The 19687-nt window shown below is 57.6% G+C and overlaps 1 protein-coding gene across 11 annotated transcripts in view; it reads right to left on the bottom strand.

The window, feature by feature from the left end:
- The window catches only part of PPFIA4 (PTPRF interacting protein alpha 4), a 64740-nt gene that overhangs the window by 7587 nt on the left and 37466 nt on the right, over nucleotides 1-19687 (bottom strand). For 4 of the 11 annotated variants that reach the window (XM_033519891.1, XM_033519892.1, XM_015650776.2 and 1 more), the window contains 21 exons: nucleotides 17770-17871; nucleotides 17498-17662; nucleotides 16892-16966; nucleotides 15289-15384; nucleotides 14563-14784; nucleotides 14007-14153; nucleotides 13783-13917; nucleotides 13100-13183; nucleotides 12191-12322; nucleotides 10442-10504; nucleotides 9160-9251; nucleotides 6218-6359; nucleotides 5784-5989; nucleotides 5152-5392; nucleotides 4904-4939; nucleotides 4187-4320; nucleotides 3887-4044; nucleotides 3198-3294; nucleotides 2894-2975; nucleotides 1926-2126; nucleotides 550-612 (listed from right to left, as the gene is read on the bottom strand). In XM_033519891.1, the coding sequence (XP_033375782.1) occupies nucleotides 550-612; nucleotides 1926-2126; nucleotides 2894-2975; nucleotides 3198-3294; nucleotides 3887-4044; nucleotides 4187-4320; nucleotides 4904-4939; nucleotides 5152-5392; nucleotides 5784-5989; nucleotides 6218-6359; nucleotides 9160-9251; nucleotides 10442-10504; nucleotides 12191-12322; nucleotides 13100-13183; nucleotides 13783-13917; nucleotides 14007-14153; nucleotides 14563-14784; nucleotides 15289-15384; nucleotides 16892-16966; nucleotides 17498-17662; nucleotides 17770-17871 (2673 nt within the window). The remainder of the gene's footprint in view (nucleotides 1-549; nucleotides 613-1925; nucleotides 2127-2893; nucleotides 2976-3197; nucleotides 3295-3886; nucleotides 4045-4186; nucleotides 4321-4903; nucleotides 4940-5151; nucleotides 5393-5783; nucleotides 5990-6217; nucleotides 6360-9159; nucleotides 9252-10441; nucleotides 10505-12190; nucleotides 12323-13099; nucleotides 13184-13782; nucleotides 13918-14006; nucleotides 14154-14562; nucleotides 14785-15288; nucleotides 15385-16891; nucleotides 16967-17497; nucleotides 17663-17769; nucleotides 17872-19687) is intronic. The other 7 variants (XM_015650779.2, XM_015650777.2, XM_015650784.2 and 4 more) reach the window with 5 other exon arrangements.

The raw sequence follows: 19687 nt of genomic DNA on the forward strand, positions 1-19687 counted from the left end.
TTCCCACACAACTCCCACACAGTTCCCACACAATCCAGAAGGCTGCCCTGCTCTGAGACACAGGTAAGGGGTGATCAGGTTCCAACCTGGAGGGAGTGTGGCTCCATCTCTCCAAAGGAGCCAGAGCTTTGGGGAGCATGGACACAGCCCTGCACGGGAGCCCAGGCTGTCAGCAGTGGCAGGGACACATGGTGGGGACAATGTTTGGGTGTGCTGAGGTCAGTGGGGGATTAGACCCTTCCTTGGGTGCAGAATGACTTGAGGATCTCATGTGTAATGAGATCACTCCTGGGTTTTGTCTTTAACTCCCAAACAGCCAGAGCTCCTCTGCTCTAGAAACCCAGTGGGGGAAAAAACCCACAAGGGAAAAAAATCTGATAGGGTTTTAGACACTTTCAGAAATTGCTGGGACATTAAAGGTTGAAAGAGGGTTTCTAAAGAGCTGCAGGGTGCTGGCCAAGAGCTGACATATGAGGGATCCCCGTCCCTCTGGGTTAACACACCTGGAGCTGCTCAGGCCCTAACACCCCGGGGGCTGCCCAGCCTCACCGTCTTGGTGGAAGTTGCCATGTTCTCCATCTCCTCATGGGTGACCCAGACATTTCCAGAGGACTGCAGGGAAGAGCAGAGGGGTCAGAGCAAACCAGCACAGAAACATGGCCTCAGTTCACAATCACTGAATTATTAAGGCTGAAATATCATCAAGTGCAGCCCTCAGCCCAGCACCACCACCGTGTTCAGCACTAAACCATGTCCTCAAGTGCAACATCCATTCATTTTTTGAGCACTTCCAAGGATGGTGACCCCACCATTGGCCTGTGTAGTTGTGCCAGGGCCTGACCACCCTTTCCAGGAAGAAATTTCTCCCAATATCCAGCCTGAACCTCCCCCAGCACAGCTTGAGGCTGTTCCCTCTTGTCCTGTCCCTGTTCCCTGGGAGCAGAGTCTGACCTCCCCTGGCTGTCCCCTCCTGGCAGGGAGTTGTTCAGAGCCAGGAGGTTCCCCTGAGCCTCCTTTTCTCCAGGCTGAGCCCCCCCAGCTCCCTCAGCCCCTCCTGGGCTCCAGCCCCGTCCCCAGCTCCGTTCCCTTCTCTGGACACGCTCCAGCCCCTCCAGGTCTCTGTTCATGAAGTGCCCAGAACTCCCCCAGTATTCCAGGTGTGACCCCAGCAGTGTCAGCACAGGGAATGGGGACTGTCCTGGGCCTGCTGCCACCACAGTGCTGGGACAGCCCAGGTTCTCTTGGTCTTTTTGCCCACCTGAGCACACCTGGGCTCGTGTCCACCCTCTGTCAGCACCAGCTGTGCTGGAATCAAGCCCAGCTCTGGTTGGTGGAGGATCAGACCACCCTGTGCTTAGAACTGTCCTGGGGACACCCCACTGGGCTGTGCATGCAGCCACACACAGAGAGCACAGCAAGGACCTTCATTTAGCTCCCTTTCCACTTCAGTGTGATGCTCAAGGAGCCTGCAGGCCTATCCCCATCATCAGTCATCTGGGGGGGACACAGCAGCCTTCCTTCTGCCAGCTGCAGGTCTACACATGGCTTGGCATTACTGGGCCACCCCTCAATGCCTCTGGGGACCAGCAAAAGACACAATCCCTCCATCCAGCCAAGGGCAGGGATCTGCAGTTGCTCTCAGTTGCCCCAGGAATTTCAGATGGAAAAGGCTTGTGTTGAAATTATTGTGAAAGAGGCTGTGTGCAACCATGCTGGCACCTCAGCAACATTCGTATTTCTGCTCTTTGGATGGAGTTTTATCCTCTCCAGGGCAGCCAGGCCCTGAGTTCTGCTCTTTGCAGGGTTGGGCTCTGCAGACAATGTGAGTGGGGAATGAGTGCCCAGTGGTTTGAGCAGCCCGTGAGAGGACACAGAGTGCTCCCAAGGGAAGGAGCAGGCTGCCAGAGGGGGTGAGGGGCACTCACCGTGCGGGATGTGGGCGGTGCAGAGGGGCTGGTGAGGGACACCATCTCCTGGATGGCCAGGCGCAGCTTGAGGCGGTGCAGGGCGTTGCTGATGCCGATCTCCCGCTGGATCTCGGTGTCGGACAGGGCTGACATGATGGCCCCGCTCTTGACGTTGGCCCGGCACGCAGCCACGTACCAGGCTGGCATCCCCACCCAGAGCTGGGGACAGGGACACAGTGACTGCCTGGCACTGCCACCCTGGCTCCTGTGCCAGGGGCAAGGCCACCCTCTCCAGAGCCCAGCATCGAACCCCAGTATCCACGTGGGGTTCTGGGTCTGGTTGTACCTTGCAGAGGTGGCCTGTGGGCATCCTTGTGCCTGATGGGCACAGCACAGGGAAGGTGCACCCACGGAGCTCTTCACAGAATCATTAAGGGTGGAAAAGCCCTCTAAGATCAGTTCCAGCCATTTCTCCAGCACTGCTGCATTCACCACTTTCCCATGTCCCAATTGCTACATCCACACATCTTCCAAACATTCCAGGGATGGTGACCCCACCACTGCCCTGGGTACTTGTGCCAGGGCCTGATCACTCTTTCACTGAAGAACTTTACCCCAAATCCAACCTGACCCTCCCCTGGCACAGCTCGATGCCATTTCCTCCTGTGCTGTCCCTGTTCCCTGGCAGCAGAAACTGATCCCACCCTGGCTGTCCCCTCCTGGCAGGGAGTTGTGCAGAGCCACAAGGTCCCCCCTGAGCCTCCTTTTCTCCAGGCTGAGCCCCTCACCTCCCTCAGACACTCCTCATCAGACTTGTGCTCAAACCCAAAGCTCTACTCAAACCACAATTCCACGGGCTCTGAGGGATCCAGGGATCTCTCCCAGGGTTTGAAGGCCCCGGACATGAGCATGGACCAAGCGTGGTGGGACATGGTGGCAGGCACACACTTGTGGGGACAGCATGGGGACAATCCATGGGCACGCACCTCCAGCCAGGACACAACAGTGGGGCCATCCCAGTGGGCAAAGGGCAATCCTTTCCTCCGAGCCTCTTCCAGGAGTTCATGCCTGGCAGGAACAGAAGCAGAAAAGTGATTTATGGGGGCTTGTGGGGAAGGGAGAGTTCCTGGAAGGGAATGGGCAGTAGGGAGCAGCTGGAGACAAGTCTGTGAAGGAAGGGACAAGGCCCAAGGGAGGGTGAAGGTGAGAGTTCCCAGCAGTTCCTAGTCCTGTGCCACGGCTTCCCAGCAGATCAGATTCTCGCTGGGGTACAGAAGGAGGTTCACTCACTTCTTCCGCAGGCGCCGGTCCTTCTCGGCCTGAGCCCCCAGCTTGCCCAGTCCCAGGGGGTCCTGGATGCCTCCCTCCACGTCAGTCAGCAGCACTGCTGGGCAAGCAAGACACCCTCAGGTCAGTGTCACCTCCCCCAGAGCTGGTGTGGGCATGTCCCCACACCAGGGGGACACACAGTGACAGCACAGGAGGTGAGTGTCCCTTTCCAGCCTGCCCCATGCCCCCCTGCATCCCTCAGAAGCTCGAGCTCCTGCCATCCCTCCTGCTTTCCAAATCCCAGAATCCCAAAGTCACAGAACAGTCCCTTCTGCAAGGGACCCAGGCAGATCACTGAGTCCAACAATGCTCAGCATGGAAGCAGTAAAGGATTTAGGAGTGGAAAATCAGCTCCTACCAAAATCCACAGGGAGGGAAGTAGATTTGGGGACACTAAAGATAAGTGACAGATAGGAGGTCACTGTCCACACCCCAGCTCTGACAGAGCATTAAGATGACACCATGCTCAGGCCAGAGAGGCCAAGGGGAGAAAACACTAAGCTCCATCTTCCCTGGAGCTGCCAACACCCCCAAAGCAGCAGGAGGTGTCCCTGCCCCTCCCCATCAGCCCAGACAGTGCCCTGTCCCCAGTGGCAGACAGAGCCAGAGGGTGTGGGGAGCCTGGCACAGGGACAGGGCTGCTCACAGACCCTGCCCCGTGGCCCCTTCTCTGCTCAGCTGGATCAAGCGACCCTTCTCTTTCTTCCCAAACAGGCGCCCGATGGAAGACTTGATCCCCTTCCTCTTGGAGCCCTTGTGCAAGGAGTCCTGGCTGCTGCTGGGATTGCTGGCCTGCTCCTCCAGTGAGCTGGGGGGAGGAGGGAGAGGAAGAGCAAAGCCTTTAGGTTATTCTCGAGCAGGGCACAAGCCATGGCAAACCCCAGCCCGCCCCACATGCCATGTGTGTCCCAGGAATGCCCTCCAGTGGGATGCCAAGGGTCTCCACACACCTCTTGCCATCCTCCTGGCTCAGGGCAGGGTGGCCCAGCTTCTCCAGCCGCAGTGCTCTGGGTGACGATGGCGGGGACGTCTCACACTTGATGGTGGTTTTGTCCTCCCGGCTCTCATCCCGAGCTGCAGGTGACTGAACAAGAGAGGCCGTGAGGGTGGGAGGCCAGAGCCCAGCTCCATCCTTGCCCTGCTGCCTGCCTCTCTCTTGCTCCATGGAGGCATGGCCAAAAGAGCCACCAGAGGCCTGGGGCTTTGCCACGCTCCAGGAATGGCCTGAATGAGAGCTCCGGCAATGGCTCCAGCTGCCCAAGCGGATGGGGAGGATGTGGCAGGATGGCTGAGATCCTGGCAATGGGGGGGTGAGAGGATGCAGCCCCATGGTCCAGGTCAGGGTGCGGGGACAGAAACTGCTGGTCCTCGTCAGAGGGCTCTGAGAAGCACAGATGGAAATGTCCCAAGGACACCCTGTTGCCAGAGGGGACGCAGTGTTTGAGGACCCAGTGGCTTTCTGAACCTCCCCAAGTCCTGCCAGCCCCCCCAGGCTGCCGGCGGGAATACGTCCAAGCACCTTTTGGGATCCCCATGATCCTCCTGCTGAATCCCTGGGGTCCCCAGCTCCATCCCGCGCCTGCTGCACCCTGACCTGGTGTGGACAAAGCCAGGAGCAGGCTGGAAAAAGGGCTTGGACAAAAACCAACGGGATGGGAGCCACTCACTAGCAGTTTCCTCCGGTGCTTCCTCAAGTCGCTGGGCTGATTGCAAGGGGGAAAGCGAGAGAGACACAGAAAGGGGGCAGTTAATGGAGCACGTCCCCAGAGCAGTCCCAGGGCCAGGCTGCCAGGCTGGAGACAGCAAACACGGGCACCCCGTTGTCCCACACCCCCCACGGGCCCGTGTGGACACTGGGCATCGCTCCCACCTCACAGCCAGACCCCCGCCAGCCCCGGCCCCTCCGGCTCCTCACCAACGTCATGATCCCCATGCGGTCCAGGTCCTGCGCGGCGCTGCGGGAGCTCAGCTTGGGCGTGGAGCGGCCGCTGAGCGGTGGGGATGAGCTGGCCAGGGACAGGGCTGTCAGAGAGGTGGGGATGGAGGCCCTCTTGCACAGCTGGGTGAGGTTCAGGCCCTCCATGCTGCCGCTCGTGACCCGTGTCTCCAGCTCCTCTGCGCGGAGCTCCGTGGACTCCTTCTCCTCCTGGATCATCCTGGGGGAGCAGCAGAGCTCAGGGCTCCTGGTTCCCCATCTTCCCAGGGACACAGAACCTCTGCCCTGGGGAAATGCACCTTGGTGCTGCACCTCAACCCCTGATCTCCAGCAACGGCAGCAAGATCCATCAGGATCCATAAGCTGAGACACACCCCGATTCCTTTAAATATCCATAAAGGATTTTATATAAAATAATGATCCTTTGAAATAATGACCCTCTGAGCCAGCACTGCTGCAGCTGAGGGACAGGGAGACACGGCAGGAAGGACCAGGCCCTGTGGCTGGATGTCCTAGAGCCACAGTTTTAGCAGCAGAGTCTCCTGGCTATTTTTTGTCCCCGTGGAGCCATTTCTGCACAAGGCAGTGGTGGGTTTTGGCCATGGGGATACCTGATCTCTTCGTTGATGGCATCCAGCTGCTCCTGAAGCATCATGGCCAATGTCTGAGCATCTGAATGCCCACCAGGAGAGAGGACATCCATGGAGCTGAACAGCGTCTCGCGGTCGTCCTCATCCATGTCGGAGATGTCGGGGTCGCTGTCGAAGGCGTGAGGCCCCGTGGCCAGGACCCCACCTGCCTGGGCCTGCTCCCAGTCCTGGGGGAACAAGGGCCACAGTCCTACACAGCATTCCCACGTCTCCAAAAGCCAGACTGGCGACCTCCATGCAGGAATTCCATCTCAATGTGACCCTAATGGGAAACCCTTCCGATGTTCCCCCATGAATGCAGCAGGGGAGGGAAACTGCCCCACATCTCCAGTCTGACCCCAACCCCAGGATGCAGGGCAGGGGCAGGCACAAGCACTGGGGTGCACAGGGTTTACCTTGGCTGGCTCCTCTCTCCGGGCACCGAATCGTCCCTTCTGTGCCCGGGGCAGCCCCGGAGCTGCTCCGAAGGGCTCGGCTGGGGCGTGGACCACAGCTCCCAGCGGGAAGCGCAGGTCGGTGGCACTGCCCATGTGGGACCTGAGAACAGACAGCCCTGTGGGGAACACTGCTCTGTGCAGGACACACTCACACTCAGCCTGCTCCCCTTAAAGTCCAGGTGGTCTGGGGCGGGGGGAGGAGGAGGAGGAGGAAGAGGAGGAAGAGGAGGAAGAGGAGGAAGAGGAAGAGGAGGAAGAGGAAGAGGAGGAAGAGGAAGAGGAGGAAGAGGAAGAGACCACTGCAGGATGCCCACCCCAGCAATGTTTGCCTGCTCAGCATGAAAGGATGCAAATCCAGGCTCTGGAAAAAGGTGTCCCATTCCCCCACAGGGGACCTGGAAATGCACTCACAGAATAATTGAATCAGAATATCCTGAGCTGGAAGGGACCCTCAACAATCAAGTCCAACCCCTGCCCTGCACAGACACCCCAAAATCCCACCCTGTGCACCACTGAGAGCCTTGTCCAAACACTCCTGGAGCTCTGGCAGCCTCGGGGCTGTGCCCATTCCCTGGGGAGCCTGGGCAGTGCCAGCATCCTCAGGGGGAAGAACCTTTCCCTGATCTCCAGCCTGAGCCTGGCCTGGCACAGCTCCAGCCCTTCCCTGGGTGCTGTCCCTGCTCAGAGAGCAGAGATCAGAGATCAGAGCTGCCCCTCATGAGGAGCTGCAGCCCCTGGTGACCTCTGATCCCAGGAGACTCCAGCTTTCCCACACTGTCAGAAGTTCAGCCCTGGGCCTTCCCCTGCTGCTGCCTCCCCTTTCTCTGGGCACCCACCAGGGCATCCAGCCACTTCTGCCCAAAACTCCCTGCACTGGGAGCCAGGCCTGAACAGGCTCCTCCTGCCCCTCCCTCCCCACAGCAGCTGAAATCTCTCAACACAACTTGTGTCCTCTCCATCCCCCTGTACCCAGCAGGAGCCAGCCAGGGAGCTTTTCTCCTGTCTGTGTTTATTCCAACACTTTCATGAGAAAGTATCCTGATGAGAATCTGTTTCTCCTCCCAGGCAGTGAGTAACAGGATGAGGGGAAACAGCCTCAAGGGGAGGTGCAGGTTGGATATTGGGAAAAATTTCTTAGTGGAAAGGGTGGTCAGGCCCTGGCACAGGCTGCCCAGGGCAGTGGTGGAGTTCCCAACCCTGGAGGTGTTAAAAAAAATGGTGGATGTGGCAATTTGTGATGTGATTTAGTGGGAATGTTGGTGTTTGGGTGAAGGCTGGAATCGATGACTTTGGAGGACTTTTCCAACCTTAATGATTCAGTGATTTCAATGAATAAAATTCATTGAAACATCTTCCAGGTATGAGGACATGAGCATTGCTAGGATCTCCTAGCAGAAACCAGCTGGGATTTCTTCATCCTCCTCCTAACTAACCCTAATTCTAACTCTAATCCTAAGGTGTGGTGCTCATTCCGTGTCTCTGCTTTGCCTGGTTGTTCCTCTTGGCCCTGAAGTCCCAACCATGGATGTGAGCCAGACACCTTCCTGGGCTCGGGGTGGTTATCCCCACCTTCAGTGTCACTGGAGACGTGAGGTTTGTTCAGTTGAAGCGAATTTAAGGTGACAAAGCAGCAGCCCCAGGCACATGGTGGTCTTCCACCATGGTGGGCCTGGCTTGCAGTGCAGACACAGGCCTGGAGATAAAATCAGCACCAAAGCAGCACTGCTGGGCCAGCCTGGTGTGTCAGACAAAGGCACAACCCAAGCTCCAGGGATTTCTCAACTACTGACAAGCTGCTGCCCAGCTAAAACCAGATAAAAACACCTTAGACAAAAGCTGACAGTTTTTTTCAGCTGGGGGATCGTTCTGCAACTCAAGATTTCTGCTGACTTTTCATATGAGAAATACAAAAAATGACCAAATTGTCCATTCTGCTGTAAAGCTGCATGCAAAGAGTCCCCACACGTGCTCCAGACTCTGCTCCAGCACTCAGCTCTCCTTCATCCTCACAGGCTCTTCCTCACCCTCCCCATTTCTTCTCTCCATGACAGACATAGGGTCTCCAGGCCTTCTTCCCTCTGCTGGCAGACCCAAAGCTGCTTGCACCAGCTCCTCCCCACCTTTTCCAGCCTTTCTGAGGGGAATTTTCTTCTCTGGTTGCTCCCATTGAGCCCTTGCTGCTTTGACCCCACACTGGAAGTGCTCAGGGCAGAGTTATTGTGCTGTCACCCTCCTTTTCCACTCTGCCTTTCCTGGAGCAGCTCTGGGTATCCTGGTGAGTGCTGGGGGCTGAGACTCGATGGACTCACCTCTGTTTCTGGTGCCCTGGGCTGGGACGTCCCCATGTCCCAGCTGACTTTAAATGAAAGGGTGTGGGAGGAACATTGCATTAGAGAAAGAGGAACTTCATTCTCCTTTGCTGCAACAGCTCCAGAGGAATTCCTCCTTCTGCACCAGCCCATCCCCTGTGCTACAGGGGGAAGTCCTTGGGTGAATATCCAGCTTTTAGACCAAAGCAAGTCCTAAGCCACTTGTGTAGAAAAAGAAACAATTTTTTTCCACTTGTGTAGAAAAAGAAACAATGCCCAGTGGCTTCTCACCCTTCCAAGAGCAAATCTGGGGTCATTCAGTTGGGCTGGGCTGTTCTCAAGAGTCTGTGTCCCAGCCCAGGACAGATCCACGGTGGATCCAGGGCTGGAGCTGCCCCTGCTGTGAGGACCCAGGTCCCCAAGGGCTGATTGCAAGGGGGGAAGCAGGAGAGACACAGAAAGGGGGGCAGTGAATGGAGCACCCCCCTTGGAGCCTGGGGCACCAGAAACACCCAGTGACAGCAGCACTTTGTGGTCCCCAAAGCCAACTCCCCCCAAAGCCAGGGCTGCAGGGGTTTGCCCTGCACTTACCTGGTGTGCACACTCTCCACAAACGTCCCACTCCTGGTCTTGAGCTGATCCACCTCCAGCCTCAGCTTGTCGATCTCGTCGGACAGACGCCGCTGTTTGGGGTGAGACAGGCAGGGCTGGGGTTTGCTCTGGGCAGCTGCCAGGTTTGGGGTAATCCACATGCTTGGCTACTGCCAAGTTTACATTCCCTTTACACATCCCCACCTCAGGTTTAAAGCATCCTGGACACATCAGTAAAGAAACAGCTCATGCAGGCACAGGGAATGAGGGTGCTGGGGACCCAGGACAGAGAGACACAGGTGCTCAAGGAGTTCTGCTCTGGGAGATGAAGGAAAGCAGGTCCCACTTGGACGCTCTGGTTCTGCTCCAGACCACATGTGTGTGCTCCCTTGGAAGGGATCTGCAGTGAGGGACCCCTCAGCCAAAGCTGCTGCTGCTGCTGCCGCCTGTGTCCCTCCTGCCCCCAGCCCCATCCCCAGGGGGAAGCTGCAGCTGTACCCAGGGCTAGGAGATGCCAGGGGGAAGCTGCAGCTGTACCCAGGGCTAGGAGATGCCAGGGGGAGGCTGCAGGTGGACAGGGAGGGAGGGAGGGGAGAAGGCATTTCCAGGCACAGCAGGATCCAGTCTGGGGGACAAACAGACTGAGCCAGGAAAGTGGCAGCAGTGTCACGTGAGCTCTGCCCTGCCCAGACCCGAGCAGCCACGGCTGGGAAGCACAAGGAATAAATACACATTCTCCCTGCAGGCAAGGGGAAAAGCAGCCCTCCTGATCCCCTAAACCATGCATGAGACATGCAGCAAGGCCCAAAAGCTCCTACTGCTCCACAAAGCCACCTCCTTCCTAGCAAGGCCACTGGGGGTCATGCAGACGCTCCTGAGATGCTTCACCCGAGAGCAGAGTGTGAAGGGCTGGGGGGGCTCTGGGCACGGGACACGGCTGGGAAAGCCTCAGGGGCCAAGGGGATGTGGCTGCCTGAGCCCCCCTCCATGCACAGGTGAAGCCACCCCAGCCACTGTCCCCGGTGGGCTCAGGATGGGTGGGTGTGACAGAAACACGGAGATGGGACCCAACGTGCCTGCTAGGGAACTGCCCCAGGGCTGTGCAGGGAGGGGGGCAGCAGCTCCCATCCAGCTACTGCACGGGTGAGTGTGTGGCCTCATGCTGCCAGGTGCTCTGGGAGCCCAGCTCCTCCCAAACTGGGCCATTTTAGGAGTGTCCCTAGCTGGGGGCTGGGAGTGAGGCAATGCCATCACTGGCTCAGGTCCCTGCAGCTGCATTTACCTTGTCGTGCTGGTGTTCCTCTATCTGCTTTTGGGTATTTTCCAGCTCTTGTAACAATGTATTCTTTAAGAAAAACCAAATAAAATAAAAGGGAACAAAAACAAGAAAGAAAAAGAGACCATTTAGGAGGAAATAGCCGTGTGGCCTCCCAGGAATGGCCAGTGTGGAATTCCTGTGTACTGAACACCTGAAAAACGCTCACTGGGCTATTCCTCCCCTGCCTGTGCACAGGTCTCCTCTGCAAAACTCCTGCCTCTCAAAGCAGGGTGGGCACAGCTCAACTCCTGCCCTGCTCTGGGCTCAGCATGGCCTTGGAGGGCAGTGAGGGATCTGATGGACAGGGCTTGAAGTTTAGGAGATAGAATGGCTGAGAGGAGAACAATTCCTCGAGCAGCTGGACCAAGGGGAAAAACGTCCTTTACATCTAAGCTAGGGAACAGGCAGGAGGGAAAGGAGATGTGCCCATAAAATCACAAAATCATGGGATTGTTAGGATTGAAAAAGCCTTCTAGGACTGAGCCCAACCATTCCTCCCAGCACTGCTATGTTCACAGCTAAACTGTGACCCCAAGTGTCACATCCATGATTTTGGAACACCTCCAGGGATGGTGACTCCACCACTGTCCTGGGCAGACTATTCCAATGCTATAATTCTTTCCTTGAATTCTTTTTTCCTAATATCTAAACCTCCCCCAGAGAGTTTGTAACTGCCTGTATCAGTGCTCACTTTTGATGAGTGCTGGCAGTCAAACAGGATCATTTTTGTGCATGAAAGACCTGGACAAACTCTCAGGGTAGGTCAGTGCTGGCACCAGACTGGGGAGTAGGCAATGCCCTTCACAACGTGTTACCACTCTGGTCCCTGTTGCTTGCTGGGGTGAGATTTGGACTCATCCCCACAGGTTGGGTCCTTCTCTTTATTCAGGCTGATAACTTCAGTTTATCTGCTCAACAACTGGACATGCTGGCACAGCCATATTTGTCTGGGGACAGGAGGAGCAGAGCAGAGGGGGGACAGAGCCAGCCCTGGAGGCATCAGCTGAGGGATGCACCTGTGTACTCCAACTTGCTGAGGGCAGGAACCCCCAGAAAGCTGAATCACTAAGGCCAGACCTGCCACTGGCACTGGGTGGATCCTTGCTTGGAGCCAGCTGCTCCCAGTTAATTCCATTCACACGGAGGCAGTCACAGCTCTAGCTGGCTCCTCCAAGGAAACCCAGCTCCCCAGGTGGAAGATGCTGATGGACAATGCCCTGGCTTGGAGAAGGGAGATCAGTCTGGACCTGGGGGCAGGGAGGTTTTAAGGCAGCACGTGGAGGGATGGGCACTGGGACAGGATGAACCCTGCTTTTGTTCCTGCAAAATGCAGCTGGGATTTGCTCTGACAACTGGGCACAGGCTGCCCCAGCAGAGACAGAGGGAGGTGAGGGAAAGGAGCAGGACAAATCCTGCTGCTGTGAGGGGCTGGAGGTGCTGGGGAGGAGTCTCCCAGGTGAGGTGACTGGAGCAGTTCCCCGTGTTCCACCAGCCCCAGCACAGCCGTGTCCTGCATGTTACCTTCTCTCCAGCCCTGCACAGGCACTCCCAGCCCTGTTCCCCGTGTTCCACCAGCCCCAGCACAGCCGTGTCCTGCATGTTACCTTCTCTCCAGCCCTGCACAGGCACTCCCAGCCCTGGGTCATGGCTGGACAAGGCACAGAGGTGCTGCAGCCCCCTCAGCTCCCAGAGGACCCCTGCCCCAGGCACTACCTTCTCCTCCAGGGCTGCCATCCTCTCCTTGAGGTGCAGCTGCAGCCGCTCGTTGGACTCGCTCAGCAGCCGATCCACGGTGTCCGAGAGCCGCTTGTTGTGCTCCTCGTTCATCTTCTCCCTCTGCCGGGCCTGGGACACACACAGCGACATCTGTGTCACATCCAGAGGGGCTCAGCGCCCTCCTGCCATCCTGTGCTGTCAGAGCTGGCCCACCAGGCCCAGCTTCTGGGGACAAATCCACTTCTTACAGTACTGTTGGACCCTCTGTTGGCTCTGCTGCTCTCTGCCACCTCCCAGCAGAGAAGAGGATTTAGGGAGATCATGCTGGCCTGCCCCTCAAGAAAGCTTCTCCTGTGTATCTGCCAGGAATATCCACACTGGGGGCACTTCCCAGACCCCAATGGACACTGAACCTCTGGATTTTCAAATATCTTAAGGCAAAACATCTGGGGCTTCCCCAGGGGCACATCTGTGATGCCACCTGGGAGACCTGAGAAATGGGCATCACTCCTGCAAGGACAGCCCAGCCTCTGGCTCAGAAGCACAGAAGCTGGAGAAGGGACTGTGCAGCCCAGGGCACAGCAGCTCAGCCTCCCTGCCCTTTTCATCCTGCTGATCCAGGCTCGGGGAAAGAGCTGCTGGAGCCTCCCCTTCCACCCAGCATTTGGGGTCCCAGCTTGCCCCAGGGTGTGATTCTGGGACAGGAGAGGGACTGGAATATTAACAGCAGGTCTTGGATTGCCTTGGAGAGGGGAAATCCTCACAGCAGAGTGCCCTAAGCCATAAGCTCCTGTGTGGCTCACGTTTGATCCTGGATAGGAAAGGATTAACCAGGCTGTTCTGTCAGCCAGCTCCTGAACTGCAATCCAGGTGTGCCCAGGTACCCAGGCAAGGATCAGGACTTACCCTGGCCAGCTCCTGGTTCTTCTCCTCCAGCTGAGCCTCCAGCTGCCGGAGGTGCTCCTCAATGCTCCCGTGCCTCTCTTCTGCCTGGGAAAAGCAGAGCAGCCTTCTCGGATGATGCTCCCCAAAGCCACGAGGGCCCTGCTGCATCCCCGTGTCCATCTCTGCATCTGAGTCCTCACTGGGATGCAAGGGTCTCTCCCACGGCCTGCATCCCTACCAGGGCTCCCTGTGAGTCCAAACCAGCCCTGCTGGCACGGTGACAGGAGCTGGGGGTGCTCAGTGGGGGACTAAACACCATTCTAGAACCCAGGAAGGGCAGGGGTGGCCGTATCCATCCCTCCCTCCAGGCCTGCACCCTTTCAAAATCTAGTTTGGTGCTTCTTCTTTCTCCTCATCCTGGTGTGGTCTCACCCAAGCCAAAGGGCATCCACACCGACAGGGCCATCCCCTGGGAGCAAGCCCCACGTGTGCAGGACACCCTGAGGTGTCCTTTAAAGGCGGTGCCTGATCTCTGCTGCAGGGGGGACAGCAGAGGACACAGAGGCCACAGCTGGGAGGAGACCGGGATGCCTTGGGCTGCCGGGGGCGGCCAGACCCAGCTCCTCCCCTGGTTCCAGAACTGTTCCCCGGCTCCAATCCCGGCCCTCCTGTTCCCTCTGCCCCGGCCCAGCCCTGCCCCTTGCCTTGGTGAGGGCAGCAATGCGCTGGGCCAGCTCCGCCTCCACCTCGGGCAGCGTCTCTGCCTTTCTCATGGTCTGCTGCAGCTTCTGCTCCGCCAGCTCCAGCAGCTCCTGCAGGTGCCGTGCCTTCTCCTCGCACTGTGGGACAGCAGGGTGGGTGACTCCTGCCCACCCCAGCACCCCCTTGTGCCCCCCCGGGCCAGGGGGACCCTCTGGGGTTTCGGTACCTGGCGGTGCAGGGACTCCTTGTTGGCCAGCTCGTTCTCCAGTTTGTCATTGAGGTCGTGGATGGAGGTGGCCTCTCTCTGGGCTGCCAGGTACCGTTTTTCCAGCGTGGTGATCCTCTCCTCCATGTCCTCCTTCTGTGCCAGGGCCTGGGGAAGCAATGGGGCTGTCCTATCCTGCTTTGTGACAGCATTTTGGGAACAGCAGGGTTAGCCAGCTCCTCCAAGCCTGGGACACCCCAAGACCAAGGGGTGTGAAAACCCCCCTTGACACGGGGATGAGGGACAGCAGAATGGGACAGTGATAAAAGGAGAGTCAAACAATCACAGGAAAACCTTCTAGAGAGGACACAGTGCTCCAGGTGTGCAGCACACCTGAGAGCCTGTCTGTAACCTCAGGGAAACCCTGCTGGTGGACTTGGGGACAATTTCCCGAGGTGCTGGCCTCTCTTGGAGAACCCCCTGCACACAGCAGGAGTTCCAATCCCTTCCCAGTCCAGTGGAAGCAGATGTGAGGCCTTTTCCCCAGGCTGGGCCGTGCAGGGGGACAGGGACTTACCTCTCGGAGGTCTCTCTGGTACTTGCTGCTCATCTCCTCAGATTTGATCAGATCCTTCCTGGCGGTGCCCAGATCCTCCTCCAGCTCAGCCACGCTGGCAGCCAAGGCAGAAATTCGCTCCTTGGCCTGCACCACTTCAAAATTCTGCTTCTCCAGGAGCTCCTGCAGCTCCACCACCCGCCCAGCCTCATCATCCGAGTGGACAGAGCCATTGGAGAGACGCTGCAAGGCACCAGAGGGGGAGGTGGATATCGGGATGCTCCAAAGCTCCCAGGCTGTGGCATTGCCTGCAGCCACTCAGAGTGGGAATGTGGCCCTGCAGGGACTTGGTGAGGGGGTGGAAGTGGAGACAGGGGGCTCTTGGGACCTCCAGCAGCAGCCTCCACACGACAGGGACAGGGCTTCTTACAGGAATGATGGAACAGGGATGGGTGTGGGCTTCCCAGGGCATCTGGTGGAAGGTGTCCCTGCCCGTGGTGGGGGTTGGAAGAAGATGGCCTTTAAGGTCTCTTCCCATACAAACCATTCTGTGATCTCTGGGAAGCAGAACCCCTTGGAGCACCCGAGCACAGATTCCCCCCCTCAGAAATGGCCTGTATCCACCAGGAGAGGCATTTCCCATGGGGCTGGAACCAGGGCAGAGCACCCCAGAGTTAGCAACAGGGAGGTAGGAGAAATGACAGCCCCACTGAACGTGGTCAGAGCAGGGGTTCCCAGGGCTCCTACCTTCCAGGGAAGCTTCGGTGCCGGCTCCTTGGGCTCCCTCTCCTCGCGCTCGCCCGCCGCAGGCTCCCGGGCAGAGCCCTGCTGCAGAGCTGCCACCTGCACAGAACAGGGACCCAGCAGTGGGGACAGCAGCAGGTGAGGCCAGTCCTGCAGCCAGGGCTGCACAGAGTCCTGCCAGTGCAGGGGGGAGCGGGTGGGGAGCAGCCCTGAGCCGGCACTGCTGGGGTCACACCTGGAATCCTGGGGACAGCTCTGGGCCCCTCCTGACCAGAGGGACATTGAGGGACTGGGGTGTGTCCAGGGAAGGGAACGGAGCTGGGGACGGGGCTGGAGCCCAGGAGGGGCTGAGGGAGCTGGGGGGGACTTGACCTGGAGAAAAGGAGGCTCAGGGGAACCTCCTGGCTCTGCACAACTCCCTGCCAGGAGGGGACAGCCAGGAGAAGTCGGGCTCTGCTCCCAGGGAACAGGGACAGGAGGAAACGGCATCGAGCTGTGCTAGGGGAGGGTCAGGTTGGACATCAGGAAAAAATCTTTCCCTGAAAGGGTGGTCAGGCTCTGGCACAACTACACAGGGCAGAGATGGAGTCACCATCTCTGGAAGTGTTCAAAAAACAAGTGGACGTGGAACTTCACAATATTGTTCAGTGAGCATGGGGGTGTTTGGTCAAAGGCTGGAGGCTTTTCCAGCCTTAACAATCCCACGATTCTGAGAGGAAGTGAGAGGTGCTGGGAAGGCTCAGCACTGAGGGAGGTTTTCCTGGTGAGCCCTGGATTCCAGGTCTCCCTCCCAGCTCATTTCACTGGTTTACAGGCAGATCCTGAACCCAGCCCAGCAGGAACAGGGGATGAACACTGGCACCATGTCCTGCTCTGATAGGGGAGGATGGAGAATGGTCTCTGCAAGGAGAGGGGCCTGGGAGCCTCGGAAATACCACGAGGCTTATCCTGGGAAGTGGAAAGAGGAGCAAAATTTGACCAGCAGAGGCTGTAGGAATGGCTCTTTCCTTTTTGGAGCAGTGGCTGGGCACAAACTCCAGGAAGGAGAACAGAGGTCATGTCTCTCGAGGAACACTTTATCCCTGAAAAGTGTCCAGGGCCAGGCTGGACAGAGCTTGGGGCAACCTGGGATAGTGCAAGGTGTACCTCCCATGGCAGGGGGTGCAATGAGATGAGCTTTGAGGTTCCTTCCCACCCAGATGAGTCTGGGGTTCTGAGATAACCATGGCTGGAGGCTGGGGACAGTGAAGTCCCAGCAGGGAAGAAGATGGGGGTGCAAGATGAGGTGCTTGAAGCAGTGTGGTTTGGGTTTCTGTGAAATTAGGGAAAATCCCCAGTCACCCTCAGCCCCCTGGAATGGTTCAGATTCAGGCTGTTTTTGTCAGTGACATGAATTCCAAACAGAAAACAACAGGGAAGTATCATCTGTGAGACAAATGGTTTTCAGAATCTTTACAAGGTTTCCTTAAATACAGACAAACATTCAAGTAAACAGCAATTTTAGAACAAAAGCCTTACATCAAACCTGATGGAATGCAAATACCCCATGAACTCCCAAAGGTAACTGGGGCATTCCCAGCCCAGCAGGTGCCCAGGTAGCCCTTACCTGCCGATGGGCATCCACCAGCTGCTCCTCCAAGGTGGCCACTCGCTCCAAGGCTGCTCGCAGGCGTTCCCTCACCTGCAGGGCAGTGAAACAACAGCAAAGGCTGTTTGATTCATTTATTTATTCAGCATGACGGTGCCCAGGATCTAGGCATGCTCCCAGGCCTGTCTGCTGGGCTGACAGCAGGCTCAGGTGGATTCACAGATTCAGGATCATCCAGCCCATGGCGGTGGTGGTGTGAAATTGTGTTGGAGACAACAGCCTGGGGCAATTCTTGGAGATCTATGGCCAGAATAGCCCAGAGAGGTGTCCCAGCAGAGGAAGGAGATGCTTGACATAAATGAGGGAGGAGGAACAGTGAAGACTGACCCAGGGTGTCAAATGCCACCACCCCGAGAGTGACCTGGGGGAATTCCCTGGCCCCAACAGCCTCAAACCCAGAGGATCCACTGGGCAGCCCCAGCAGCACCTCAATGCTGCTTTGGGATATCCCAGACTTTCTTGTTGAGGGCCCCCACGTCACCTTAACAGCACAAAGGAGCAGGGAGGGAACAGAGGGTTAGGAGAAGGAGCCCTGAGCAGGAGAGGTCCAAGCAGCTTTCCCACCTTTTCATCCAGTGCCTTGTGATGCTCAAAGAGTGACTTGAGTGCCTTGAGCACCTCGACCTCACTGGACACCCCAGATGGCGACTGGGCCTGGCGCTTGACCACAGTCATCCTGAGGGAGCGCTCGTGCCGTGACACCAGGCACTCCAGGTGCTCCAGCAGGAGCTGCAGCGGGACAAGAGAGGGGCTGTCACTTCCAGGATGGGCCCAGCAGCCCCTGGTGTCACACAGTGCCAGCACTGAGGGCCTGCCAGCAGGGTCTCCAGGCTCACCCGGGTGTTGTTGCGCTCGGCTTTCAGCTCCGAGATCTCCTCCTCCCTCTCCAGGAGCTGCTCCCGGCAGGTGCTGAGCTCCCGCGTCAGCGTCGCAAACTCCTGCGGATGGGATGGAGTCAGCATCCCAGCCCTGCTGCTGGACCTCCAGAGCAGCACTTCCCACCCAAACCCAGCCAGGGTAACACCATGGGCAACGTGGAGAGGCACAGCCAGCCCGGGAGGGGATTTATTCCTGCCTTCCCTCATGCTTTGGACACAGCTTTGGAGAACACAGCAGCTCAAGATTTATCCCACTTGGTTTGATGCCCAGTGACACAAGGAACTGCTCCACGGCTGCAGAGGTGGTCAGTGGCCTTTAAAGCATCCCAGTCAAGACCACCAGCACGTTCCCATTCCCACTGTGCCCTGGATGCAGCTCCCACCTTGGAGCATCCCATCAGCTAAAACTCACCACAAAGCCACAGCTGGCCAGGATAAGTCCCCTGCCCATCAACCCTGTCCTCAGGACCTGGAATCATCCAAAACTTCCTTCCAAAAGCAAGAGGGTGCTGCCTCAGTCCAGAGGGACAGGACACAGCAGGAGATATGCCAGGTGCCACCAGCTCCTGCTGCTGCCACCGCTCCCTCCAGGGCTGTGACAGGAAGGAAGAGCCATGCCCAGAGCAATGCCAAAGGAACGCTGCACACCCAACACATCCCTTGAGACAGGATGAAAACCACAATCACAGCTGTGGCTGTGACAGAGGGGAAGGGAAACCTGCTTTGAAGTCCCTTGGACGCAGAAGGGTTCCCTTTCCCCCAAAAAATGAAACCCAGGCACCTGGGGGAGCCCAGGAGCACGGCCCATTGCTCCCAGCTGCTCTTCAGTGGTGCCAGGCACAAGCAAGATTTTGCAGCTGGGATTTTTTAGGGTGAGAAATGCAAATGCAGGAATGCGCCATGAATTCACACCAGGTTCGCTGGTGTTGGGAAGAATTTTAAAAGGCAAAGGATTTCAGAAGAAGCTGAGAAGGATTTGACAGAGCATTAACAAACCAAATTTCAAGAGGGGGCTGAGAGCTGTTTTACAGCATGAAATTCTTTTTCACTTTAATTTTCAGGTTTAGCAAATAAAACCCCTTCAAACCGAAGCAAAGCATTGAGGCTTAGGCCGAACCAAATGCTCTGCTCAGCTCCAAGTGGAACCTCCTGTAACAGCTGAAGCTCCAGGAAATCCAGAGCTTTTTCATCTGTTTGCTCCAGGTTTTCCATCTCCTTCCCCACCCCAAACATGTCCCAGTGGTAGGGTTTGTAGCCTGGGATTGCTGGGGATGGTGGTGGCACTGATGCAGCTGAGACCCCACAGTGGGACAGGACCTGAGCAGGTCACAGTGAGGGGAAAGGGTCACTGTCCCCATAAAGAGCTGCTTTCCTGCCTGTCACCTGCCTCAGGCCCCTGCTCCAACATTCCTGCTCTGACATCCCTGCTCCAGCATTGCCCCAGGGACCCGGTTCCTTCCCAGACCCCTTCTGCCCCATCCATTCCCCAGGGACCACTCCAGCCCTGCAGTTTTCCCTCTTCCTATCCCTTCTTAGGGACCCCTCCAATCTGGGATCACCCCTGGCCCCATCTCTTCCTCAGGAAGCCCTACAACCTTGGGATCACCCTTCTCCCACCAGTTCTCCCCAAATCTGTCACAGCACCCCGCACCTCATCACCGAGCTCTGCCACACCCCATCCCACACTTGCTCTGGGACCATCCCACAGCCCCCAGGGCTCGGGGAGCCCTCGGCAGACCCAGCTCCACCGGGAGCCCGCTGTGCACTCCTTGGTGCTGGGATCCCGGCGGGATCGGGACTGGGATTGGGATCGGGATTGGGATCGGGATCAGGATCGGGATAGGGATCAGGACCAGGATGGGGATCAGGACCAGGA

This window comes from Parus major, chromosome 26, assembly GCF_001522545.3.
Source record: "Parus major isolate Abel chromosome 26, Parus_major1.1, whole genome shotgun sequence".
NCBI classification, from domain to species: Eukaryota; Metazoa; Chordata; class Aves; order Passeriformes; family Paridae; genus Parus; species Parus major.